Consider the following 27715-nt stretch of genomic DNA (forward strand, 5'->3'; position numbering starts at 1 on the left):
TTGTTTGCGAGAGTAAAACTTAAAGGTTGTTTTTTTCTGGTTGACAGAGATGCTTAGGTTTCCGTTACACCAGCGTGTCTCAAGGATAAGGTTCAGGAAGCAGACTACAAACTTCATGCTGCACATGGATCTGAGATTAAAACTTATGAATGAAAGCTATTGAATATTGAATCTTGACTTAGGTTTAAAACACAGTTTTGAGTGGCCTTTCATTGCAGCTAACACAACAAAAATTACAATTGACACACAGTTTCTTTATCAGTTTGGCTTACTGACAGGACTGAAAAAAAAAAAAAAAAAAAAAAAAAAATTAGTTGACAGCAGTACTTAGTTATATGTGGCTGCACTACAATGTGCAGTTGATTTGTCCGATTGTCAGTTCACTCCATGCTAACTGTAAATACTCTGAACAACTTCAAAAAAAATTCCTAACCCAAAAAAACCCTCCATTATGCCGGGAGAAATTAAGCACGATGTTAAACATTATGTCGCAACCAGCAGAGGCCAACCCGTGTACTCAAAACACCTGCAGCTGAGATCGATGTAAACTAAAGTTGACTAAACAAGAATTCCGCTTCCTAATGAAACATATCATAATTCATCCATCAAAATCCCAGTGGGCTACTCCACTGCCCATGGTAAAAAAGTCAGATGGCCAGTGATGTGTTTGTGGAGACTACAGGCATCTTAATGATCGGACCCTTCCCGAGTTCGAGTCTCGGTCTGGCACACAGTTTTAATCTGCCAGGAAGTTTCATTTAACTATTCTGTTTGAAAAATTTAACAAAATTGGTTTGAGGATTGTTGTTGTTGTTGTTGTTGTTGTTGTTGTTGTTGTTGTTGTCGTCTTCAGTCCTGAGACTGGTTTGATGCAGCTCTCCATGCTAGTCTATCCTGGGCAAGCTTCTTCATCTCCCAGTACTTACTACAATCTACATCCTTCTGAATCGGATTAGTGTATTCATCTCTTGGTCTCCCTCTACGATTTTTACCCTCCATGCTGCCCTCCAATGCTAAATTTGTGATCCCTTGATGCCTCAGAACATGTCCTACCAACCGGTCCCTTCTTGTCAAGTTGTGCCACAAACTCCTCTTCTCCCCAATTCTATTCAATACCTCCTCATTTGTTATGTGATCTACCCATCTAATCTTCAGCATTCTTCTGTAGCACCACATTTCAAAAGCTTCTATTCTCTTCTTGTCCAAACTAGTTATTGTCCATGTTTCACTTCCACACATGGCTACACTCCATACAAATACTTTCAGAAAAGACTTCCTGACATTTAAATCTATACTCGATGTTAACAAATTTCTCTTCTTCAGAAACACTTTCCTTGCCATTGCCAGTCTACATTTTATATCCTCTCTACTTCAACCATCATCAGTTATTTTGCTCCCCAAATAGCAAAACTCCTTTACTACTTTAAGTGTCTCATTTCCTAATCTAATTCCCTCAGCATAACACGACTTAATTCGACTACATTCCATTATCCTCGTTTTGCGTTTGTTGATGTTCATCTTACATCTTCCTTTCAAGACAGTGTCCATTCCATTCAACTGTTCTTCCAAGTCCTTTGCTGTCTTTGACAGAATTACAATGTCATCGGCAAACCTCAAAGTTTTTATTTCTTCTCGCTGGACTTTAATAGCCACTCAAAATTTTTCTTTTGTTTCCTTTACTGCTTGCTCAATATACAGATTGAATAACACCGGGGACAGGCTGCAACCCTGTCTCACTCCCTTCCCAACCACTGCTTCCCTTTCATGTCCTTAGACTCTTGTAACTGCCATGTGGTTTCTGTACAAATTGTAAATAGCCTTTCTCTCCCTGTATTTTACCCCTGCCACCTTCAGAATTTGAAAGAGTGTGTTCCAGTCAACATTGTCAAAAGCTTTCTCTAAGTCTACAAATGCTAGAGATGTAGGTTTGCCTTTCCTTAATCTATTTTCTAGGATAAGTCGTGGGGTCAGTATTGCCTCACGTGTTCCAACATTTTTGCGGAACCCAAACTGGTCTTCGCCGAGATCGGCTTCTACCAGTTTTTCCATTCGTCTGTAAAGAATGCGATTTAGTATTTTGCAGCTGTGACTTATTAAACTGATAGTTCGGTAATTTTCATATCTGTCAACACCTGCTTTCTTTGGGTTTGGAATTATTATATTCTTCTTGAAGTCTGAAGGTATTTTGCATGTCTCATACATCTTGCTCACCAGATGGTAGGGTTTTGTCAGGACTGGCTCTCCCAAGGCCGTCAGTAGTTCTAATGGAATGTTGTCTACTCCCGGGGCCTAGTTTCGACTCAGGTCTTTCAGTGCTCTGTCAAACTCTTCACGCAGTATTGTGTCTCCCATTTCAACTTCTTCTACATCCTCTTCCATTTCCATAATATTGTCCTCAAGTACATCACCCTTGTATAGACCCTCTATATACTCCTTCCACCTTTCTGCTTTCCCTTCTTTGCTTAGAACTGGGTTTCCATCTGAGCTCTTGATATTCATACAAGTGGCTCTCTTTTCTCCAAGGGTCTCTTTAATTTTCCTGTAGGCAGTATCTATCTTACCCCTCGTGAGATAAGCCTCTACATCCTTACATTTGTCCTCTAGCCATCCCTGCTTAGCCATTTTGCACTTCCTGTCGATCTCATTTTTGAGACGTTTGTATTCCCTTTTGCCTGCTTCATTTACTGAGTTTATATATTTTCTCCTTTCATCAATGAAATTAAATATTTCTTCTGTTACCCAAGGATTTCTATTAGCCCTCATCTTTTTACCTACTTGATCCTCTGCTGCCTTCACTATTTCATTCCTCAAAGCTGCCCATTCTTTTTCTACTGTATTTCTTTCCCTTATTCCTGTCAGTTGCTCCCTTATCCTTTCCCTGAAACTCTGTACAACCTCTGGTTTAGTCAGTTTATCCAGGTCCCATCCCCTTAAATACCCACCTTTTTGCAGTTTCTTCAGTTTTACTCTACAGTTCATAACCATTAGATTGTGGTCAGAGTCCACACCTGCCCCTGGAAATGGCTTACAATTTAAAACCTGGTTTCTAAATCTCTGTCTTACCATTATATAATCTATCTGATACCTTCTAGTGTCTCCAGGATTTTTCCATATATACAACCTTCTTTTATGATTATTGAACTAAGTGTTAGCTATAATTAAGTTGTGCTCTGTGCAAAATTCTACCAGGCGGCTTCCTCTTTCATTTCTCTCCCCCAATCCATATTCACCCACTATGTTTCCGTCTCTCCCTTTTTCTACTCTCGAATTCCAGTCACCCATGACTATTAAATTTTCGTCTCCCTTGACTACCTGAACAATTTCTTTTAACTCATCATACATTTCATCAATTTCTTCATCATCTGCAGAGCTAGTTGGCATGTAAACTTGTACTACTGTAGTAGGCAGGGGCTTCATGTGTATCTTGGCCACAATAATGCATTCACTATGCTGTTTGTAGTAGCATAACCGTACTCCTATTTTTTTATTCATTATTAAACCTACTCCTGCATTACCCCTATTTGATTTTGTGTTTATAACCCTGTATTCACCTGATCAGAAGTCTTGTTCCTCCTGCCACCATACTTCACTAATTCCCACTATATCTAACTTCAACCTATCCATTTCCCTTTTTAAGTTTTCTAACCTACCTGGCCGATTAAGGGATCTGACGTTCCACACTCCGATCCGTGGATCGCCAGTTTTCTTTCCTCTGATAACGACATCCTCTTGAGTAGTCCCCACTCAGAGATCCGAAGAGGACGTCATCATCATTTAACCATACAGTAAAGCTGCATGCCCTCAGGAAAAATTACGGCTGTAGTTTCCCCTTGCTTTCAGCCGTTCGCAGTACCAGCACAGCAAGGCCGTTTTGGTTAGTGTTGCAAGGCCAGATCAGTCAATCATCCAGACTGTTGCCCCTGCAACTACTGAAAAGGCTGCTGCCCCTCTTCAGGAACCACACGTTTGTCTGGCCTCTCAATAGATACCCCTCCATTGTGGTTGCACCTACGGTACGGCCATCTGTATCGCTGACAGAGCGTCAAGCTATTGACAACAATTACGTGAAGAATTTCAAGAAAAAACAACAAAAAACGCACACAGTGGACAGAAGCAGCAATAAAACAATCTGAGAAGTGTGAAATGGACCTTGCTAATGCAGCTCTTTTAACATTCCCAAATGTAAACAATGATCCTGCATTATTTGTAGATGCTTCAGATCTTGCATCCAGTGATGTGTTGCAACAGAAAGAAGAAGGAATATGGAAACCAAACAGTTTCTGTTTGAAAAAGTTCTCGCCATCCCAGAAGAAATATTAAATGTTTGATAGGAAACTTCTGAGCATGTACATGGCAATAAGGTATTTTAAGTACCTCCTTGAAGGATGTTCATTTTCATTGTATACTGACAATGTTCCTTTGACACAGGCTTTCAAACAAGAAAAGGGTAAAGCATCCTCTATGCAATTGTGTCACCTACAATTGCTATCACAATTTATGACAGCTATCAGACACATTTCTGGAAAAGAAAATAGTGTGATTGTCAATCTATCCACACTGGAAGAAATTGATTACGAGAAGAGAGCAGATGCTCAAGTGAGTAATGAAGAACTCTAGAAAGTTCACTCTTGTCCTCGTGGCTCACTGAAATTTAAACAGCATGAAACCCCTAGTGGAAGATTATTATGGTGTGATGTGCAACAAGTAACATCCATCCTTATATTCCTCAACAATTTAGATGTTCCATCTTCCAGTATTACTACAGTTTGTCATTTGCTGGTATTAACTCTTCTGTGATATTACTCAGGTGCAAATTTATATGGTCAAACATAAAATGAGATATCCACAACTGGGCGAAATCTTGCACAGCATGCCACAAAAACAAAGCGACTACACATATTAAATTTGCTATTAACCAGAATCCAAGCACAGAGGGACGATTTAAATTTGTACATATTGATCTAACTGACCCCCTGCCTCTCTCAGATGTATCATCCTACTGTTTAATATGCATTGATCAGTACAGTAATTAGACGTCACTCCATTAAAGATGTGCATGCAGAAAGCACAGCACGAGCATTTCGTTACTCCTGGATCAAAAGATTTGGAGCATCTAATCAAATGGTAACTGACCAAGGAACACAGTTCCAATCAGAACTGTTCTATGCATTAGCTTAGACTTGTGGTTCTAAATGAACTCAGACTACGGTATACCACCCACAATAAAATTGGAAAATAGAGAGAGTCTATTGAAGATTGAAGGCAGCCATCAGAGTATATTATAAAAATAAATGGAGTGACATAATACCAACACTTCTACTAGGACTGCAGTGCTGTATGAGAGAGTAAAATGGCTCAACAGCTGTGGAGATGCCATATGGCATGACTAACATTGGTGATTACATTGTAAGGCGGAAAACAGATTTCTCACTTACAAACATAGGAAACACCATTTGTTAGTAAAGATCTGCATAATACAACTCATATACTTAAGAGGAATGACAAAGTGAAAGCCAAACTAGAACCTCCCTACGAAGCTCCCCTATGAAGTCTTTGAGCAAAAAATATAGTATTTCACCCTAAAAATTAAGGATGTACCAATGAACACCTCACTTGACAGACTGAAATCTGACCACATTCATGTGAACTCTAACACTCGTGTTCTACAGGTAATCTAAACACCACTTCACCACTGAATGAGTTACCCACACCTCCAACAGCCTCATCAATGAGAATTACCCAAGTTACCCAATTTGGCTGAGTTGTGAAATTACCCAAAAGGGGGGGGGGGAGGAGGGGGGGATGATTTAGGGTTATGTTTATGATTGTAAACTACAGTCCTGTAAATAATTGTTCTTTGTGTTAAATTTATTTTCTACTCAAAACAACTGAAATTTCGAAATGCATGGAGTAAGAGATCTAGAGTTCAGTTGTTTTGCTGCTGGAGCATGATATTGGTCCTGTAACAAAAAGGAAGTTTCCAAATAATAATTATGAATCCAAAATATTGAGTTTTTGTGGTTAATTGCACAAGAAGATCAACAAAGGGTATGAAGTATGAAAAGACATATGCCCCAGTAATCTGCTATGAATCATTAAGGTATCTGTTCACCATAACTATTAAATATCAATTGATGTAGCTGCAGCATTCCTACAATACAATCTGAAATGAGAAATTTATGCCAAAATCCAGCTCTAGAACTGTTTAAAAAACTATATCATGAGATTAAGCAAACAGTTTACAGGCAAAAACAGTGTAGCTGCACCTGGAATATTAAGTTAAATGAAGCACTCAAACTTGAAATTTACAAGTAGTAGAGAAGACCCACGTGCTTATCTGAAGAATGATGAAGATAACAGTAATTGTTGCAATTACTGGTGCTGGTATGTTCCTTTTCAGGAAAAAAAAAGCAACTCAAAGGGAAACTTAAACTGAAAGAGGTAGAAGTAGGTGTCGAATCGCTCGGGCTTCAGAGTCACAAAAGTAGATTATTGTGGATGGATTGATCTCATTACACAGCATGGTCAAAAATGGTCTGAAAAGCTTGTGGGTTGCACTGAGAGAGAATTGTTAAGAAAAAAATCTGATACATTGTGCCATTTCCAAGTTAATTAGTACTGAAATTAGCCAACGATGCCATTGTGCATGACAAACAGCCTACTAGGAATGTTGTCAGTAAATGTGTTCTTCATTTTGTTTCATAAAACTGAACAAGACAACAATTAAAAAAAAAATCAGTCATTGGGTGGTAGTATGGACTGACCCCAGCCAAAGGCCGAGCAGTCTGGTGTGTTGTCATCTAGATTACAAGAACAACTGGTACTAATTGCATCTGGTGGACCACTTGAATCTGAGCACACATCAGTCTCATCAGCTAACTTCAATGCTAATTAACTCTGAAATTGCACACTGTACTGAATTTTTTTCCTAATAATTATTTCTCAGCACAACCAATCCTGCAACACCCTTACAAGCTTTTTAGTCTCAGCTGACCAGCCTGTACAGACCAAAAATCCTACATAAATACAACATGAAGGATTGCATTCCAGTGTTGGCTCCTTGGACAACAATCAAGTGCCCATAAACGATATGAGTGCCAAGACAGAAGAAGAGAGCAGTTACAAGAAACGTTCCTTGCAGAGAAGCTGTAGGCAGCTTGAAGTATACACAAATGAGAACACAACCTAACCTCACATGTGCAATCACAGTTTTAAGTCACTTCCGCAATGATCCAGGCATGCCTTAGCAGGTAGTTAAAAGAAACTTGAGATGCATAAAAGTGACTAAGGACTTGAGAAGTTGCAGTTATCTAGGGAAGAAAACCATAATGTCACCAGGTACAGTCATGCAGATTGAGCAGCAGTGGAGGTAGATTAGGGTTTAAAGCCCCACTTACATTGAGGTCACTAGGGATGGAGCACAAGCTCACAATGGTTCAATTATGGAGAAGAAAATCGGCATTTGCTTTGACAGATTTGGGGAAATTGCAGAAAAGATACATCCAGATGGTCAGTTACAGATCTAAACTGTCCTCTTCTTGAATGTGAGTCCAGTGTGCTAACCACTGCGCCACCGTGCTCCGTAACATTAGTTTTGTGATGTCGCCAGCAGCCACAGATGGAACAGTAATTCAATAGGCCAGCTACTCTAGCCTTCTAGCAATGGTGTAATATAACAGAGTATTGCATGGAGTGCACTACTTGTTCTCTAACGGCAGGTGCAGATGTTTAATGGTTACAATGTGCTTGGCGCACAATACTGCTATCTCCCCTTGAGGTGGTTGACCGGAACCTTAACGACAAATGTCTGTCCTCACAACTGTTGCAGTCCAGCATTGTCAAATCTGAATGTCCTACTAATCTGTATATTATACAATTCAACCAGCAGACCATAATGTAGCTGCTTTCAAACTGTCGCACATGATTACGTGGCATCTCTATGTCATTAACATTAATCACTAAACTTCTGATGCTTCACACCCCTTATGCCTGGTAACGACACTATAGGCTTCAGCCTCTGGTTCTTTGGCTGATGTTTATTTGACGATTTTTATGGCATTCTGCTAACATGTGTGGCTGACATTGCCAAAGCTTCACCCTCCGTTGTTGGTGGTCGACTGGAGTTGATTTCACAGCCACATATTATATGTACCTGGCTCACTAACATCCAAGGGCTTTCCCATGGTCATTTGTTGGGGTTCTCCTCTTGCTACCTACAACGGTTGTTCGCTGCAGCACGGAAATCCATGGTGCGTTCACCATGAGGCATTCTTCTATCCTGTTGGAGCTATTTTCATTTTTGTGTATTTCTATAGCTTTTCTGTACATGTAGGTGTGACAGCTCTTCTTTCCAGCCAGAATGTCCGATTTCTTCACCTGCCCCAACTTGTAATGCTGCTTGCATTCTGTGGTCCTGGTGCTGATTGATTGTCCAGTCATTCCAACATAAACTCTTCCTCATATACATGGTATGTGGTATATTCGTGACATTGCAAATGGATCCCTTTTCTCCTTGTCGATCTGACACACACTTTGATCTTTGTCGGTCTATAAATAAATTTTATGTTGTGTTTGCACAATATACGACTGATTCCGCCTGTCACTCTGGGAATTCTATGGCAGAAAGTCCATAGCTGACATTTCTTTTTACGATGTCACTTCACCGAGTGTTTGACATTCTTACCCTCATTATGCAACTGGTGGAGTACATACTGCTCCTCAGAACACTTTCCAGGTGTTGGCTGCTCAGAACATTTTCCAGGTGTTGCATCACACGTATGGGATGTTGTGGCTCACATATTTATCGCGCTAGAGTCATGAGCATATTAATCACTCCTCTTTTCTGGCTCAGGTGTTGATTCGACAGTTTGTGCAGGTATCAGTTCCTGTGTGTGTGTTTTTGATACCTGCTGTGTTCTAGGTTTTCACAACCCCTTGCAACCAGCAAGGGTAGCTCTTTTCTACTTCTGTGGTAAATTTCGTGTTGCCATGGAGACTGTTGAAGTGCCTTAAGAAGTCACCGAGTTGTTCGTCACCATGGCTCCACACAACGAAGGTATCATTGATGTATCTGTACCACACCTTGGGTTTACAAGGTACCATGTTCAGTACCTGTGCTTTGAAACGGTTGATGAAGTTGGCCACCACTGAACTAAGAGGTCTATCCATGGCGACACCTTCCAGCTGTTTGTAACAGCTGTCAATCCATGTGAAACAGCTCGTGATGAGACACACATGAAAGAGCTTGGTGATGTCTTGCGGGAAAATGGAACCAATGTGCTCCAGAGAATCACTGAGTGGCATTTTGGAAAACAAAGAAATAACATCAAAGCTGATCAGGATGTTGTTTGGGCCAAATTTTAATTTCTTCTTCTTCTTCTCCTCAACGAAAATACCAAGTGCAGACCCGTCACAGCAGATCATACGGAATACAAACTGATTAATCAAGGCATCATCTCTCTCGGCAGATGTACAGAGGAGCCAGTGCAACACAGAGGGTCTACCACCTTTGCTGTATGGGTTACCAAAGATCCATAAGAATAATGTTCCACTAAGACTGGCTGTTAGCATTCCTGGCTCACAGAGTGTAAACTGGCAAAACACTTGCCCTCTATGCTCCAGCCGCACTTGGTGAAGACTCACACATACATAAAGGACTAAGGACATTACATTCAAAAGCTGAAGAAACGAACTTGGACCAAATGACATCCTGGCCAGCTTTGATGTTTTTTCTTTGTTTACCAAAGTGCCACTCGATGATTCTCTGGAGCATATCGGTTCCATTTTCCCCACAAGACACCACCATGCTCTTTCACGCGTGTCACCACAATGAATTTCATATGAAATGGCAACTTCCATGAACAGCTGGAAGGTGTCACCATGGGTTTAGTCCAGTGATGGCCAATTTCTTCATGGACTATTTCAAAGCACAGGCACTGGACTTTGCACGTTGTAAACAAAGGTGTGATACAGATACATCGATGATACCTTTGTTGTGTGGAGCCATAGTGACAAACAGCTCAGTGACTTCCAAAGGCACTTGACAGTCTCCATGCCAACACGAAATTTACCACGGAAGTAGAAAAGAACAAACAGCTACCATTTCTAGATGTGCTGGTCACAATGGATGGCGAAAACCTGGGACACAACGTGTATCAAATACCAACACACACGGACCGATACCAGCACAAACTGCCAAATTACCACACACGCCAGAAAGGAGGCATGATTAGCCAGAAAGGAGGCATGATTAATACACTCTTAAAGCATGCAAGACAAATACATCTCAGACATGAGATGCTTTCTGAGGAGCAATGAGTACTCCAACCGCTGTATAAGAAGTGTAACACAGTCAAACACTTGGTGAAGTGACACACTGGATAAAGAATTTTCGGGCACAGCCTTTCTGCTATACATTACTATAGAGACGGACAAATTGGCAGTATATTGCACAAACACACCAGAAAGCCTTTTTATAAACTGACAAAGAAGATCAAAGAGTGTCTCAGATTGGCAAAGGAGAAAAAGGACCCACTTGCAATGTCAGGAATTTATGCATACCAAAGTTTATGTTGGAATGACCGGACAATTAACCAACACCAGGACCACAGAACATAATCGGAATTGCTGGTTGAGGTTGGTGGAGAAATTGGCCATGGCAGAGCACACACTGTGTGAGGCTGACCACATAGTAAAATTCGCCGACACAAATGTTCTGGCTATAGAGAAAAGCAATCACACCTGCTTGTTCAGAGAAACTATAGATATACACAAACATGAGAACTGTTCAACATGAAAGAAGGAGAAAGTCTCTAAGTGAATGGATCCTGGATTCTCCTGCTGCAGTGAATGATTGTTGCAGGTAACAAGAAGAGACCTGCAATGGAAATAACCACTGAAAAGCCTTTGAACATTGGTGTACCAGGTACATATGATCTGCGGCTGTGAGCTCAACTCCAGTCCACTATAAGCAATGGAGGGTGAAGCTTTGATAATGCCAGCCACTTGTGCTGTCAAAACATCACAAAATTCATCAAACACGTGTCAGCCAAAGAACTCAAGGCAGAAGCAAACACGCAGTTTGTGAACAAATAGCTATGACAACCTTAACAATTTTGAACATTATACACTAACAACACTAAAGCACTATGGTGGCTGTTCTGCTTATCACAAAGAATTGCAGTTCTAATCATTTTCATACCTGTCAATGTTGTGTACATTTACAAAGCTGAATATGTTTTCTGGGTTCCTCCCTTTTTTCCTTCAGACCATGTAGTTACCAAGAAACTTGTGTATATTTAAGTTCACAATACAGTGATGTCACCATCGGCACTAAATGATGGTTGCTGTGGGTCAACTGACACTACTGTCATTTGTTGTCAGCGTCATCCTATAACGCAATAAGGATATGGTCTGCAACATCTGTCCAAACAGAAATAGAACCTGACACTGACAATTATTTTGCGTCTAAATTAATAGTTGGAATGTGCATTGTGGTGACAGACTGACCTGTAATGTAGCCTAAATTCTAAGCCAGGATGAAAGGTTACAGTTTGGCTGTGAGTTGCCAGAGACAATGAATGTATCACGTTATCCCATATACGAAGCACTGTGCACTCTGTAGTTATATTTATGTCCCTGTTGAAAAACCTTATTTTAATACTATAGTCTGATATTTTCAAAGTTTCAATACATTTGGAAACATTAATAATGAGAATATTCCCACCCAAAATTCCCATACTCCTGCTCCAATACCACTACTAAGACAGATAAACATTACTTCATTGTATGCAAAGTTGCCACACTTGTTCATAGCATTAATTGTCAAAGCTGGAAGATTGTGTAATATTTTTCAACACTTCCAGGCAAATTTGTCAAATTTATGTGACTGACTGCAAATACAGCTCTCTAACGACTTCACAGAGAAATAGCCCCCTTTGTTACCAAGCTTGTGTGGAAACTGGATGTAATCACATCCCAAGTAATTTGTCCTTTTTGTGTAGTTCTGATCTCCTTACATTTCTATTACATACAACAACAAAATAAAGAATTTGATATTTAGTACACTATTTTATGCCATTATCTGTGGTTAAGCTTTATCTTATTCTGTAACTCTTGTGACAGCCTCTCAGGAAACATGTTATACAGGCTATATAGGTAATAGACTTATGAACAAATGCCATAAGTTCATATCCAAACATCTACCACACAGAAGTCATGTTCAAAACTCCATGGATACTAGACAGATAACAGGCCCATAGAGTCAGGATGAAGATTTGGAAAGATAAAAACAAGAACACTAAAGGTAACAAAGGGCTGCAGACATCCTTTAAAAGGCCAAACAAAATAACTGACAATAAAAATAATTTCCTATTACTACTGAAACTTCTGCTCTTCATACAAATTTAATTTTATTCTATTTGTAATGTAATGGAATGATCTAAATGGTGTCTGGAAGTTTAAATGTCAAATAACATGGAAATTTAACGCCTTGGTCATGAGGCCCTCTTTGCGAGGCATATCAGTTTTTATGGGGAAAGTAATTCGGCCCCGAGTATATATTTATTTTCTAACTACATAGACTAACTAAAACCAATACAATTCACACAGCATAATGACTGTACTTATAAACAAATGTAATAGTCTGGTTTTGTATGGGGCTATACCTTTCAGAGTCTCTTTCAGTCGTGTTGCTGCCTTAATAATGATACTTGATGCTGTGTCTTGACCAACTCTTAAGGTTTCCTCTACGATCATTTCAGCCTCATCACCGAACCTTGTCTTTATTAACAGCAGATACCTAAAACACACACATTACTCCTTCTGCCAGATTTTTATTCATCGTTTTAATGTGTTGAACAAATTTACCTAGGATAACGAAGAAGTAATATAATTTTTTCTGGCTTCACTGTGTACTCAGCAACAGAAGCAACTTGGCTGGAGGAAAACGTTACAAAACCATATTGAATAAGGATCCGCAGGGCCTGCTTCACCTGTCAGCCAAGAAAACGATACTGATATAATGAAATCATGTTATTCATAACAAGCAGGACATGCTGTGTTGTAATTCTCACCTTCGGCGGAGGTAAACGTGTAGTAGCCACAATTAATCTGAGCGGTTTTGTACCCCATTTCATAAGATCGCACGCAACCTTTTCAACGATTTCCCCAAAATGCTCTAACAATAGAAGACAGCATAATTTTCCATATTTAGCAGACATCTTCGATATTCTCGATTACAGCGATGTTTAAGGAAACACGCACCTAGTTACACCTTTTCACTCACCCGCACACACACTACATAACCTCCACTAGAATGAAAACACCAAACAGTGCAAACATTGTAAGCGATGCAGAAACACACTAAATCTCTGACATTCAATAGAAGTGAGTCATAAATACACCAAACGTGCTTCTAGTTTCGTAACAATAAAATGTTGAAACTGAATCTTTTTATGAGATATGTCACTTAAATTGAAATCAATTTAACATTTTGATTTTGGTATGAATTTGAATGACAGCAAATTAAAGAAATATGACGTCATGTGTTCTTTAGTTAGGTGAAAGCATTTTTATGCAAAACTGGTAAAGGAATCGGTAATCTTCAGTTATAAAGTAACTGCGAGAGCGACGCGAGAGCATTTGCCTAAGTTATGTTGGCAAGGCAAATTGACATGTCTGAAAGTCTACCGCCTACCGCTGATCGCAGTGCCCTGTCATAGCAAGTGGGTGTAAGACACAATTTCCCAATGGCGACCTCCATAGTTTCACTGAAGTGCTTGCTTTAAGAACAGTTTTACACGAACTTTAGGCTAAGTGTGTGTTTGTGTTGCAGGAGCGTTTCTTATAGAGGTAAGTTCCGTATAGCCCGCTAAATTGTAGCATGAACTTTAGGTATAGTAAATACAGATCGAGACTTCATATATACAACACCGCACTACATAGTGGAAAAATAACCTCGTACGATAAATTTGACATGAGTATGCGGTAACTTCGTGTATTTTTGCGGGTCTTTGCTTGTACCATTGATAGGCAAATTACTTCTAGGGGAAAAAATGCTAGTTTGGGAATACGTTGTCTGTTAAACCAAAGCTGTTTGATACACATCTGTTGTTACTCCTCTGCTTGATCTCAGTTGTGTGTTTATAGCGAATCAAGACACCGTAGCCACAATGCCTGCAGTTAGAGGTGACGGTATGCGGGGGCTAGCCGTTTTCATCTCGGATATAAGAAACTGTAAGTATAGTAGTTTATTATTTCACCAATAGTACCAAAAAAATCTGTTGTACCTCCCCTCAAATTTATTTTACAGTTTTTCCTGTCAAATATGAAGGATGAATTTATCTAGGGAAGATTGTGGTGCATTGATCAAATATTTCATTGGTTTGGATACAAACAAGCCCTACTTTGCATTACTCTGTGAAACTCCAAATTTTTATTCAACCAAATGAAACTAAAGTTTCTGAGTATTGGTATCATTGTAGGAAGTAATTAAACAATTTTATAAATTCATGCATGTCAGCTGAAGTTCATTGATAGTTCTGAGATTGACAAATGTTTGTATATGACATTTAAGCATGTTCTACGTATGCATGATTATTACTTTGACTCGAAAAATGAGCAAATATGTTATTGTAGGAATCTTAGGCAATTAAATTAGAATGACCAGTCAGCTTTTATACCTGTCAGTGAATATCATTTTTATGTGCACATGGATTTAATTTCAGTATTTCTCTTGGAGTAGCCTTCGGTTGCTGCCTTTAGTATAACTGTTTGGAGTGTTGTGTTCATTAGAGAAAGATATCAGCTCAAATTGCAGAACACTATTTACAAAATGTGTTGGTCATGAGATCATCAGTATTATAGAAATTGTGCTGTTGCATATAGTAACATAAATGTTATGAAGCAGAAAGCCATAATGAATGGATTGTCAGCTGCATGATATTGTACAGAATGGTCCAGGAGTCTACATTGTGAGCTGCATTATATTGCACAGAATTTCCTACCTCAGTTATGCAGTAACTTTAGTTGTAGTTTTGTGGTGGTCATTCATCCAGGTGGATAATTTGTTCATGGCAATACACATGTAGATAACTGTCAGTGGTTGCAATGAATGTGGTATACAATTTTGTTCCTTTTGCTAGTGACCTCTGTATTTGATGAAAGTGATTGGACTGTAAAAAGTAGTGTTGGGCAGACGTATGGAACAGGTTTTGCATTTTGCTGCTTCAAATATGTGTCGTCCAGCAGGAGATGACAGTGGATGGGAAAGTAATAATGGAGTTGGTAAGCAGGAAGTACTATTTTGGGTGGGATGGAATGAAATGTGAACAGCTGTTCATTTCAGGACATGGCAAGAAGTTTAGTCCTTAGCGAATATGATTCACCTATTTCATTACACAGTGCAGACTTTTTCACCGCTGAATTTCATTGCTGCCTGTTTTTGTTTTAAGGATGTTGGACATAATGCTCACACAACAAAAATCATAAAGGATCCCTTGTTTGTTCTCGGCAGTGTTGTGACGAAAAAGATGCCCCTTTGTGGCTGTTCAGTGCAGTGAAGTCCATATGTAGATAAGGCCCAGGAAATATCTGTATGGACAAGGCTGGGACAGTAGTTCCACTTTGCAAAGGTCTCGGTAAAACCTTCATCCTACTGAAAGTAGAACTCTTCACTATAAATACACGCTTCACAAGTGGTGGCCTGACTGTGTGGGTGTAAGTTACTGTGTGGCATCTGTTAGATGTGTTGGTAGTGACTTCTGACATTGATATGAAGAAGCCAAATCACAAAGGAAGGAAAAACAAGTGAGGATACGTAGGACTATGGTTAACATGAAGGGATTAAGCATCAAATGGGTGTTGATAGGGGAAGTTGTATAGCAACGAGACAGAAGGTCTTAGATGACTAGTGGGATATTGCTGTGTACTTAACTGGGTTTTCCATCAGTTTATATTTGTATGTTAATTTCCAATTTTTTCTAGTGCACAGGGAATACCAAGGATGATGACAATCTTCCATTGTTAGGAAGTATTACAATGACAGTATTTACCAGTCTCTACACATTTTAGTAGGTCCAGTAAATGTGGAAGTACCTTCAGCAAAACAATTCCATCAAGATGGTATGAAGTATATAATGTGTTCCAACATTATGAAGTTTCTAAAAGAAAATGGTCTGTTGACACACAACCAATAAGGATTCAGAAAATATCAGTCTTGTGAAACGAAAATGGCTCTACATTTGTGCGAACTAATGAGTACTACGGAAAGGGGATCTCAAGTTAATTGTTCGCCTGCTTAGCTGGGTGATAACATGCTAGCCTCCTGTGCAAGCGGACTCGGGTTTGATTCCCGGGCGGGTTGGAGATTTTCTCTGCTTGTGGACTGCTTGTTGTGTTATCATTTCACACCACCACCCACAAGCAAGTCACCCAATGTGGTGTCGACTGAAATAAGACTTGCACTTAACGGCCGAACTCCTCTGGATGGGACCTCCCAGCCAACAATGCCATGCGCTCATTTCCAGTTTTTGTCAAGTTAACGCGAGTTCTTTACAGACAAATGGAAAAACTAGTAGAAGCCGACCTCGGGGAAGATCAGTTTGGATTCTGTAGAAATGTTGGAACACGTGAGGCAATACTGACCCTACGACTTAGAAGCTAAATTAAGGAAGTGCAAACCTACGTTTGTAGCATTTGTAGACTTAGAGAAAGCTTTTGACAATGTTGACTGGAATACTCTATTTGAAATTCTGAAGGTGGCAGGGGTAAAATACAGGGAGCGAAACGCTATTTACAATTTGTACAGAAACCAAATGGCGGTTATGAGTCGAGGGACATGAAAGGGAAGCAGTGGTTGGGAAGGGAGTGAGACAGGGCTGTAGTCTATCCCCGATGTTATTCAATCTGTATATTGAGCAAGCAGTAAAGGAAACAAAAGGAAAAATTCGGAGTAGGTATTAAAGTCCATGGAGAAGAAATAAAAACTTTGAGGTTCGCCGATGACATTGTAATTCTGTCAGAGGTGGCAAAGGACTTGGAAGAGCAGTTGAATGGAATGGATAGTGTCTTGAAAGGAGGATATAAGATGACCATCAACAAAAGCAAAACGAGGATAATAGAATGTAGTCGAATTAAATCTGGGGATTCTGAGGGAATTAGATTAGGAAATGAGACACTGAAAGTAGTAAAGGAGTTTTGCTATTTGGGGAACAAAATAACTGATGATGGTCGAAGTAGAGAGGATATAAAATGTAGACTGGCAATGGCAAGGAAAGCGTTTCTGAAGAAGAGAAATTTGTTAACATCAAGTATAGATTTAAGTGTCAGGAAGTCATTTCTGAAAGTATTTGTATGGAGTGTAGCCATGTATGGAAGTGAATCATGGATGATAAATAGTTTGGACAAGAAGGGAATAGAAGCTTTCGAAATGTGGTACTACAGAAGAATGCTGAAGATTAGATGGGTAGATCACATAACTAATGAGGAAGTATTGAATCGGATTGGGGAGAACAGAAGTTTGTGGCACAACTTGACCAGAAGAAGGGATCGGTTGCTAGGACATGTTCTGAGGCATCATGGGATCACCAATTTAGTATTGGAGGGCAGTGTGGAGGGTAAAAATCATAGAGGGAGACCAAGAGATGACTACACTAAACGAATTCAAAATGATGTAGGTTGCAGTAGGTACTGGGAGATGAAGCTTGCACAGGATAGAGTAGCATGGAGAGCTGCATCAAACCAGTTTCAGGACTGAAGACCACAACAACAATAATTCCAAATTTCTAGATTTCCAGAGGGTTTGTGACACTGCTAATCACAAGTGGCTCCTCATCAAATTGTTTGTCTATGGAGTATCATCCTAGTTGTGCGACTTAGAGATTTACTGTCAGAAAGATCGTAGTTGGTATTAATTGATGGGAAGTTATTGAGTAAAAACAACGTAATGCTTGTGGTTCCCCAAGAAAGTGTTGTCGGTGCCCTGCTGATCTTAATCCATATGCACTGTCTGACCAAAAAAGCGATGCACTCGGAAGACATGGTCGGATGTCATTGTAACGGTTACACATGAATGATTGATATGTAAATGAAAAGAGTTACAATTCTCTTTTACAGGTAGAATGATCATCAGATTTAGTTGTTCATGTTTAATATTGTTACCAGGCCTGGTAGGGCAAACAAGGGGCCTCAACAGTGGCAGATCTTTAATGATCTCTGAAAGAAATGGAGATGGAGTGTCTTCATGTGAGAGTGTAATTAGCACCCACAGAATTTGAAAGAGGCCTTGTAGTGGGTCTCTCCAGCTGGACAAATTGTGTAATATCTCTGGTCCATTTGGTTGTGACAGTGGCCTGATGCTGGATGGAATGGGACTGTGAGGGTAGCTATACGTACCGTAGTTCTGGTCAATCATGTCTGACCACCACAAGTGAGAACTACTGTGTTGCACACTGTAACCCCCTCACATCTGTACCTGCTGTCTGACAACAAATAAGGCAGTGTTTGGAGTGGTGCTGTGACAGGGAACTATGAACTATTGCTGAATGATCCTGTATTGTGTTCAGCGATGACTTGCGGTTCTGTACTACCTATAATGACCACTGTCGTGGAGCATGGTGTTGACCTCTGGAGAGCCCCTTTCTTCCAATGTTTTTGAGAGGCCTAACACTATATTACTGCTGGTTTCAAATTGTAAGAGCTATCAGGTATGACATTAGGTTACAGCTAGTAGTGATTGAATAAATTCTGCTGGTACGATGATGCATCCATGGTACGTCCCAATGTCCTGCATCCTCACATGTTACCTCGTGCAACAGTATAGTGGTGACCTTTTTAATAGGATAATGCTTATTTACTTATGGAGCATGTGTGTATGAACTCTGTGATGTCGAGGTGGTGTCAAGCAAAGCAAGCTCCTCAGATCTGCCTGCAATAGAACTTCTATTGAACCAACTCGGATGTAAACTCTGTCCTAGTGCTAATATTAGGGATATCAAGGACTAATTATAACTGTTGTGAGCCATCTTGTTGCAGTGTAGGGTGCAATGGCTTTGACATGCTTTCCAACTGAGTCAGTGGATGCAATCAGGCTAGAGGAAATGCAATATCAAATTGATCAGTGGGTTCATACTGCTAAGTTCTTTTTAAATTTGACTTGATTTTGTAATCATTAAATAACATGCTCTCTTAACCAGTGAAGTTTCATGTTTCCTCCTGTCCTAATGGGTGCTTCAATTTTTTTTGTCAGTCATTGTAAATGTTTTAGTAGACAGCCTGGGGAGTCTCTTAGATGGATTGAATATGATGATAGTATTTAACATCTAGCAAAGTCATCAGCCAGTCGAAATTAATTGTAAAAGTAGATAAAATATCTGCATGATATGAAAAGTGACAATTGACTTTAAACAGTGTAACATGTGATCTCTTCTACATGATAACTAAATATTCTGTTAATTTCATTATATGATGAGCCCCACAGATTTGAAGGTGGTAAACTCAATTAAATACCAAGATATTACAATTACAAACCACTTAAATTGAACCACAACATAGGAAATGTTGTATGGTATTCAACTAAGGTCTGTTGTACTAACAGAACACTTCTGCTGGTGCAACAGATCTGCTGACAAGTCTGCCCACACTATCTTGTCTGTTATCTTTTTGAATATTGCTAAGTGATTCGGGCTCCTTACCATATGGGATTGATGAAGGATGTAGAAAAAGTTGAAAGAAGAGCAGTTCATTTTGTATTATTGTGGATATGATAAGCATGGTGGTGTGGAAAACAGCAAAACATTTTTTTTTCCTTTGTTACAAGATAATTTCATGAAATTTGAATGGCCATCTTTCTCCTACAAATGCCAGATTATTTTGTTAACTCCCTACATAAGGAAAAATGGCCATTGTACTAAACTAAGAAACATTGCAGTTTAAATGGGGAAAAAGATTAGGTGTTACTTAACTGATAGGCTAAATTCATTACACAACAATGGACGCATATATGAACTATCAAAATGATGACAATATTTAAGTGAACCATTGCTAAGTGACAGTCATTACTAAAAGAGAATGCTTAACTTGATTACCTACATTACTGTGAAAAGAACAAACCATAAATTACAGGTGTTATTCATTATTCACGAATATTATTACTGGTATCAGAGGAGACTACATCAGGAACATTCACTTTCTCTTTCCCCACCATCCTCGGTTTCTTTCCAGAGCACGTCATCTCCACTTCCATCCAGAATATTTGAAATACACCATCTCATGAATGATTTTATGATCATTATTGTTTAGATGCTTTTCCAAAAAGCTGAAACCTAGTGTACTTTAATGTGGAGGTGGGGTTGTTGTCGGAGTCAGTTCATGGTTTGGTTCGCAAGAAATTTTTGGTACTGTTTGTGAAAGTAATCTTTAAGAGGTTTACTTATACTAACGTCTAGGTGTTGTAACATGAAGTTATTCTTCCAGGAAGGCTGTTGATCTTTAGTTATGTCATTAGTGAGATGACCATTAAATGCATGAAGACAAAGCATTGATGGTAGTTTGGAAAGCCCATCAGGACAATGTGCTAAAGTCATCCATAAACTTTGTCATCCATCTTGTCGCTTGATTTTGAACAATGACATCATCAGGGAACAACTTTTCATTTTTAGGAGTGTTGGTTTTTTTTCCCCTCCCAAAGATTAATAAAGAGGAAGTTTGTACCCACTTACCATGATTGCCAACATTACAGTTATGCACAGATGTTTTGATGGTAGCTTCTTAAGTCCCCTTCTCATCAGTAGTGTAATTATGGAGCATATCAAACCAAATTGGCTTCTAATCAGTGTTGCCTGCTTGCTCCAGTGGAAAGTACTTCACTTTCTTGAAGTGTGATGATGTATCTCTGAAATTTTAGGCTTTTTCTCAAAATCCCGTGGAAACTTTTAGCGTACTGTTGTACGGTGTAGAGGTGAACCTGCCAGTTTCATAAGTGATCAATTCATCCGTGGTTTGCTTTAAACCCTTGCCTTAGGATATTAAGAACTACAGCAATCTCTGTTGCTTTGTTCTTATGGTGTCACTTGTTATAGAGTGCTCAGTGGTACTAGTAGCTGCAAATTTGTTTCTTTGTAAGCAAATGTTGTTCTCAGCTACAATGAATTCTCATTCTGCCTTCCTGTTAGCACACTTTAAAGTAGCATCATAAGATGTTCTTTTCTGCCTGCCCTCCATGTCGTGACTACGTGATGTGAATAACTACACAGTAATAGGGTAACAATAATGTAACAAGGTTGAGAAGTACAACAATACATTGTGATCTAAGGAACAGCATCTAAATTTCAGTGATGCTGGTGAATGATGGATTGAAGTTTGTACTCAAATGTAATGCACCATCAAATAATATGCACACCCCAGTTTTGAATACTGCAAATGGTGAAAAAGTGTCCATCAGATTAATGTAAATATGGTAGTTAAATGAATCTGGCAAATACTGTTAGCGTAGGTGTAAATTGGAGTAATTGTCCCAATGTAGATGAGAGCCTTCAGGATGAGCCTGAAATATCTGGATTATCAAGGGACCCTTCAGTTCTTTCAGAGGCCTAGTAAAAACATGAGAGAGAGTAACATTTTTTTCTGATAGATATGCTCCACATGTACTAATATTTCTTGGACTTATTTTCACTGACTGTATGAAGCTTGTTCTTCTTTTCAGGCAGTATTAAAAATAAAATATCACAGAGGAGTAGATCTGTTGTGGTTTCGATGTAGTGATGGTGCACTTTTACTTGTCCCTCTGTATTCCAGAATGTTTATACCCATTGCCAACCTCAGCTACACAACAGAATTGTGAATATAATGCTGGCAAGCGTGTGTTGTTGCATGCAGTGATTTTTAATATTCAAAAAAATGAGTGAAGAGGGTTTGCCTGGCCCTTCTAGCAACTCGCTCATTATATTTTTTGTTCTTTTTTACATTGTAAGTTTGTTGCCCTTCGAAAAGATGGGGTTGGTCTCAGCAGCCAATGCGCTACAAGCTGATTGAAAGCTTTCGCTCCCAGCATACTCTACTCAGGGGCCAAGTAAAAGTGTGTGGGTTGTGAAGGGCATGTTTTAACTAAAAAATGTCCATTGTGTCTTAATTCATCTATTTCAGCATAACATTGAACTGGTATTGCTTGTTCCAGCATTTAATCTAAATTAAAAACTGTATGGTGCAGAGATGTTACATTTAATTATTTATCAGTGATGAAACCAAGAAGATATTGGAGGTTTATGAACCTAAAGGTCTGTGTATTAGCTGTTACTGGCAGTGAAATGTAGTGTAAACACTGAAAGCTATAAAGTACTTCAATAGCATTGTACAGTTCAGTATGATATTCAGTCATTCAGGGATGAATTTTACAGTGACACAGGATCTGTTAGCTAAATACAGACAAATGTATGTTTGGGTGTGCTCTCGTGTTTGTGCGTGTGTGCACATCCACGAGTGCATGCGTGCACACGCACATGCCCAATATAAATGTATGGAAACTTTTGCATGGAATTAGAGCTCCAGTGTTCAAAGTAGACTGCACTGCTGTGTTACTTCGCATGGTTCATTAGAGATCTTACAGCATGTAATAGATGCATTACAGTTGGTATTTTCTCTAACGAAACATGAATAAGGAGAGACAGAGTGGCAAATATTTGTTAAATATCCCAAGTAGAGCTCTGTATAGTGGCTTGTAAAGTATTTGTGTAGGTTTATGTGTGCAAACTTACATTCTCAAAGGCAAAGTAGTAAAATTATAGGGCAGCAGAATGACATGAAGAAACCCTCTAATGTTCTTGTTTAGAGGGGAAATCCTTGGTTTGTCAGACAAGGCTGTGGGAAAAATCCTGTGATGTACTATCCAAACAGATTATCTTAGCATTCAGCTGAAGTGATTTAAACAAAGTTGGTTACATCTGATTGTAGTTGTCCAAATGGTTATTTGATCTGTGCTAGTCTCAATTGAAACCCTTATGTCAAATATTGGATATGTACCTTGCTAGATCAAAAACTTGAAAATTTAAAGAGGAAAAAGCTCATAAGCATTTCCTTTGTCACGTGCTTATCTTTCTAGAGCAAAAAGGAAAGTAAAGCCTTTGTTGTCCTGGTTTAAATAATCCAAGGGCCGCCAAGTATTTCAGAAAGAATGTGAAAAACTGGGTCATACAGGATGGAAATTAAACTTGTACTTCAGGATACTTTGTAGACTGCAAGTCAAACCCTGTTTGACAGGAAAGTTTAATCATAGTTGCAGGACAAATAAGGAGAAGGTCCATGTGTATTGAGTGGTATGAAGAAATCCTCAGCATAACCCATGACTGTGAATCTTGTTATTGGTGGTGGTAGCTGGATTAATCAGTTCAGTACAAAAACTGTCTGTCGATAATGTGGATCTGTCTTCATGGGCATTCAGTAAAGAAAGGGAGGGAAAATGAATAAAAGTGGTTGTGTTGCAACTTTGCCTCAGGAAGGGTAATGAACTGTCAGTGTTACATGATTAACAAAACATAGAAATTCTTTAAAAGCAGCAGTGAAGGAGAAGACTGTGGGGACCATACTGCATAATTACAGTGTGCTGTTACTTGCAGTTAATAACAGCAAAACATTGTTTGCGAATTATAGAAATTCAGTAGATGAACTTAAAAATACTTAAACTAATTATCACATTACTGTAACCATGGCTGTAGTAATATCTCAACAGAAAACAGTGGGTCACAGTAACAATACAACAATAATGGCTAAATTCGAAATAACTTTAGGTCTCTCAATGTTCAGTACTTCACCTACTCCTGTATTTGGATTGCAGAAATGACAAATGTGGGACATATGACAACTCTAAAAAAACTAATATGTTAGGGGAGGACAGACATATGCTCATAAAAAGGTGCAAATGCATCCATAACAACACAACCCAGGACAGTAATAAACAGGCTTAAAACTCTCTAAAATTTTCTTGGGTACCCAGCTGCAGCAAGTGGTTAAAATGCCATGAGATTTTGACCAAACACTCTCAGGCCATTGTCAACTGGATGACTGCTGGTATACCCCTTCATACTCCAGCTGGCAGCTGTAAAGACACTAGTGCTCACATCACCATGTGTACATCCATTGACTCTGCGTTTGCTGCCCCTTCTGGGTGGCTCACAACTCTTACACTGTGTACGTGCTTGGCTATCATGGGCCCCACCAACCTTTGCAGCATTGTTTAGCGTTCTGTGCTGTAAGCCTTTATATGTCCACTATCCCTTTTCCCCTCACCTTTCCTTCAGATGGCCTTCCTGGGGTAGGTCCCGCTTGGATTTGGTACAAGATTTAGGACTCTGCTTTTCCATTTCACTTCCCTTTGCTCTGTATGTCTTTTCATTAATAAATACATGGTGCCCCCATTGTGGGGTTTGACGTTCCACCAATTCTCCAAATTTTTCAGAGGTACAGATTGTGCAGGGAAGGTTGCCCAATGTGGTGTCTGTTCCATCTTTGTGCCTTTCCACCTTAATATCCTTACTTTCCAGCAAGGTAATATATCTGAAACTAAGCACTCGGTAGTCTGCCCAAAACCCAACATGGTACCTTTCCTGTTGTGGGGGATGGGGGAACTGGGATTGTAAAGTACCTGCACGGTAGTAGCCACCTGATGGCGTGGGGATAGCACTGTTGGTACGCAAGCTGATATCTCCCTATTTATGTCAAGGAGTATGTGCCTGACATGACTGGGGCACAAGGCTCTGAGCAGCAGGTAGCTGTTGCCGAGACAGCCGTGGGAAGAGCCCCAATTGGAGTGGCTGGCCCTATCTCAGATGACTCGCATATGAAGCAGGTGAAGCTCTCTCCCACTGCTGGTCACATGGCCCCAGCAGTCTCTTCAGACCCCCCTGCGGGTCTGGGGGTTAGAATAGGCCCGAGGTATTCCTGCCCGTCATACGAGGTGACTAAAAGAAGTTTCGCACATTTCAGCCTTCATGTGATGGTTCCCTGTAGGGTTTGAACTCCATTCTTCAAAATTTTCCCAAAGAGCAAGCCAATTGGGGAAGGATGCTTTACAAGGTGCATTGTGTCCATCGTGCTTTGAGATCTTTAGCTCACTTTCTCATCACATTGCAGTCCTGCCCATTCTCCATGCCATCAGGGGGCTCAGTGTTTAGTTGCTGGGTACGGGCTTGGCGACCCCGGGGTCTCTGAGCTGGGGTCTGAGATGCACCACCAGTCGTCAATACCGTACGCTCTGAGCGTGCTTAAATGACCATCGTAAGGCGCGACAGTGGAATGTTGTATGGTACAGAGCCTGGGGATCTTGGCTTAACGGCCTGAGGAGATGCATGGCTGTTGAGGTAGAACAGTTGCTAGCGGGCAACCTCTGGGGAACCTACTGCCCCCGGTTGTATTAGGCTTACCCAGGCAAGTGGGGCTCTGTCTGGGTAGACATTCCTTTCCCTAGCTGCTCGTGGGACCACCATGAGAAGAAATATGAATAGTGGGCAAGCACGAGTCTCTAAGAAAGGAAAGTTCAATGCTTTAAATTATGACCCCCAATCATTCCCTTCTCGCCCACACCAGGGGAGGAACGGCAGTCTAAATTACCTGACGAGACGTATTCTCCTCGTTTTTTGGTTTGCAGCTGAACAGATGGGGACTCATTTCTGACCGCAGAGCATCAGTTTTTTGTGGAAAATTTAGAGGACAAGTTTGGAGAAGTTGAAGGATGTCTAAATTGAGGTCTGGAGCAGTCCTCATACAGACAGCATCCCCAGCACAGTCACGGGCATTGCTTGCTTGTGACAAGCTCGGTGATGCTGCAGTCTCCATTGCGCCTTATTAGGGCTTCAATATGGTTCAGGGACTTTTCATCGTGTCCTGTTGTTGCAATCTGACGACAAGCTCCGTGCAAATCTGGAACGCCGCAGTGTCCACTTTGTGCGATGTGTCTTCAGGGGACCTAAAGATAGTAGGATCGCCACTGGGAATTCATCTTGGCTTTCAAGGGTGACACCCTGCCCGAGAAGGTCAAGTGATGATACATCGATGTGATGTTAAGCCTTACATCCCTCCTCCCATGCTCTGCTTTAAGTGCTGGAGGTTTGGGCATATGTCATATAGATGTGACGCCAACCCTACCTGTCGGGACTGTAGACGTGCCTCCCACCCCAATGTCCCGTGTTCGCCACCTCCTGTTTGTGTCTACTGCAAACAGAAACATTCACCTTGCTCGCCAGACTGCACGGTTTATCAAAAAGAATGGAAGATTATGGAGTGTAAGACCTTGGGCAGGCTCACTTACACAGAGGCTAAACACAAGTATGATCGACTTCACCCTGTGCGCATGTCATCGCCATATGCAGCAACTTCGATGTCGCCATCTCTGGCGATGAGCCTCCAAGCTCAGCCGCTTTTTGTGGGCCCTCTAGCTCGGCTGTCTATCTTACACCCCCCACCCCCCCCCCCCCCCCAGCCCCCCGCGCGGTAGTTAAAAGGAACACCCTCTTCCTTTGCTCGCCTGTTTTCAACATCAGGAGGAACAACCCCTCCTTTGGGGACTTCAGTCCCCGCCTCTGCGCCGGAGAAGTGCCCGCTTGGTTACTGCCCCTCCAGATGTCAGCCAGTGGCTGAAAAAACCACCACCTGAGGGCCGTAGGGCTTCCAGGTCTTCGTTGGTCCATGAGACTGGGGTGGAAAAGCCCACCCACCCTGATAAATCGAAGGACAAACTGGACCCTACCAAAAAGAAGAAAAAGCAAAAGGAGAAAGACATAGAGACAGAAAAGGAGTTCACCACTGCACCTGAAGATATGATAGCATCTAGCGTCCACTCAGGAGCTAGATGTTGCCTGACCCGCGGCTCCTATGGAAGTTGATCAAGCTACTTCGCAATTCGTGGCGGCGAGCGCTTCTAAGGCTTGACCTATCACACACCCCCCCCCCCCTCCCCCCACCGAGGTTCTTTCATATCTTCACAGTTGGATACCATTATCCTTCAGCGAAATTGCTATGGTTTTTTCCATCACCTTGCTGAGTTGAAACAGCTTTTGTGCCGCTTCCCTGCCACTTGTCTGGCCCTTCAGGAAACCTGGTTTCCTGTTCGGTGGACCCCCTTTCTCTGTGGATACCGGGGTTACTATAAGAACCGCGTAGAGTATGACAGGGTGTCTGGTGGTGTCTTCGTTTATGTTCTTGCCACTGTTCCTAGTACCCCAGTGCCACTTCACACAGCTCTCGAGGCTGTGGCTGTTAGAATCTGGGCAGAAATGGAGCTTGCCATCTGTTCCCTCTACCTTCCCCTGGATGAGGTTGTCCCTCTTGCTGACCTAGCTGCCTTGTTTGCCCAGCTCCCTCCCCCCCCCCCCCCCTCCCCATTCCTCCTTTTGGAGGACTTTAATGCCCACCACCCTTTCTGGGGTGGGGCCCAGATCTCGGGCAAGGGTAGGAACATTGAGGCTCTCTTGGCACAGCAGGGCATTTGCCTCTTGACACTGGTGCTCCCACATATTTTAGCTTGACTCATGGCACATACTCGGCCATTGACCTCTCTTAGTAGCCCGGGTCTTCTTCCATACCCCAGTTGGAGGTTCCATGACTACCTCTGTGATAGCGACCACTTTCCTGTCCTGGTTTCTCTTCTTCAATCCCAACCCCCCTGACCAGCTGCCACAATGGTCTCTTCATGGAACTGAATGGGCAGCCTTCACCTCAGCTACTATGGCCA

The 27715-nt window shown here is 40.8% G+C and overlaps 2 protein-coding genes across 3 annotated transcripts in view; one reads left to right on the plus strand and one right to left on the minus strand.

Annotated features, from left to right (window-relative positions):
- Nucleotides 1-13233, minus strand: part of LOC126281156 (DNA-directed RNA polymerase III subunit RPC3-like) — a 101044-nt gene extending 87811 nt beyond the window's left edge. The window contains exons 1-3 of one of the 2 annotated variants that reach the window (XM_049979823.1): nucleotides 13074-13233; nucleotides 12868-12992; nucleotides 12666-12799 (exon numbers count right to left, since the gene is read on the minus strand). In XM_049979823.1, coding sequence (XP_049835780.1) covers nucleotides 12666-12799; nucleotides 12868-12992; nucleotides 13074-13220 — 406 coding nt within the window. In that variant the 5' untranslated portion in view covers nucleotides 13221-13233. The remainder of the gene's footprint in view (nucleotides 1-12665; nucleotides 12800-12867; nucleotides 12993-13073) is intronic. The other variant, XM_049979822.1, reaches the window with a different exon arrangement.
- A 528-nt stretch (nucleotides 13234-13761) lies between these two features.
- Nucleotides 13762-27715, plus strand: part of LOC126281155 (AP-2 complex subunit alpha-like) — a 276306-nt gene continuing 262352 nt past the window's right edge. Inside the window, exons 1-2 of the mRNA XM_049979820.1 lie at nucleotides 13762-13851; nucleotides 14149-14235. Coding sequence (XP_049835777.1) covers nucleotides 14172-14235 — 64 coding nt within the window. The 5' untranslated portion in view covers nucleotides 13762-13851; nucleotides 14149-14171. The remainder of the gene's footprint in view (nucleotides 13852-14148; nucleotides 14236-27715) is intronic.

The sequence above is a fragment of the Schistocerca gregaria genome, chromosome 7 (assembly GCF_023897955.1).
Source record: "Schistocerca gregaria isolate iqSchGreg1 chromosome 7, iqSchGreg1.2, whole genome shotgun sequence".
Classification (NCBI taxonomy): domain Eukaryota; kingdom Metazoa; phylum Arthropoda; class Insecta; order Orthoptera; family Acrididae; genus Schistocerca; species Schistocerca gregaria.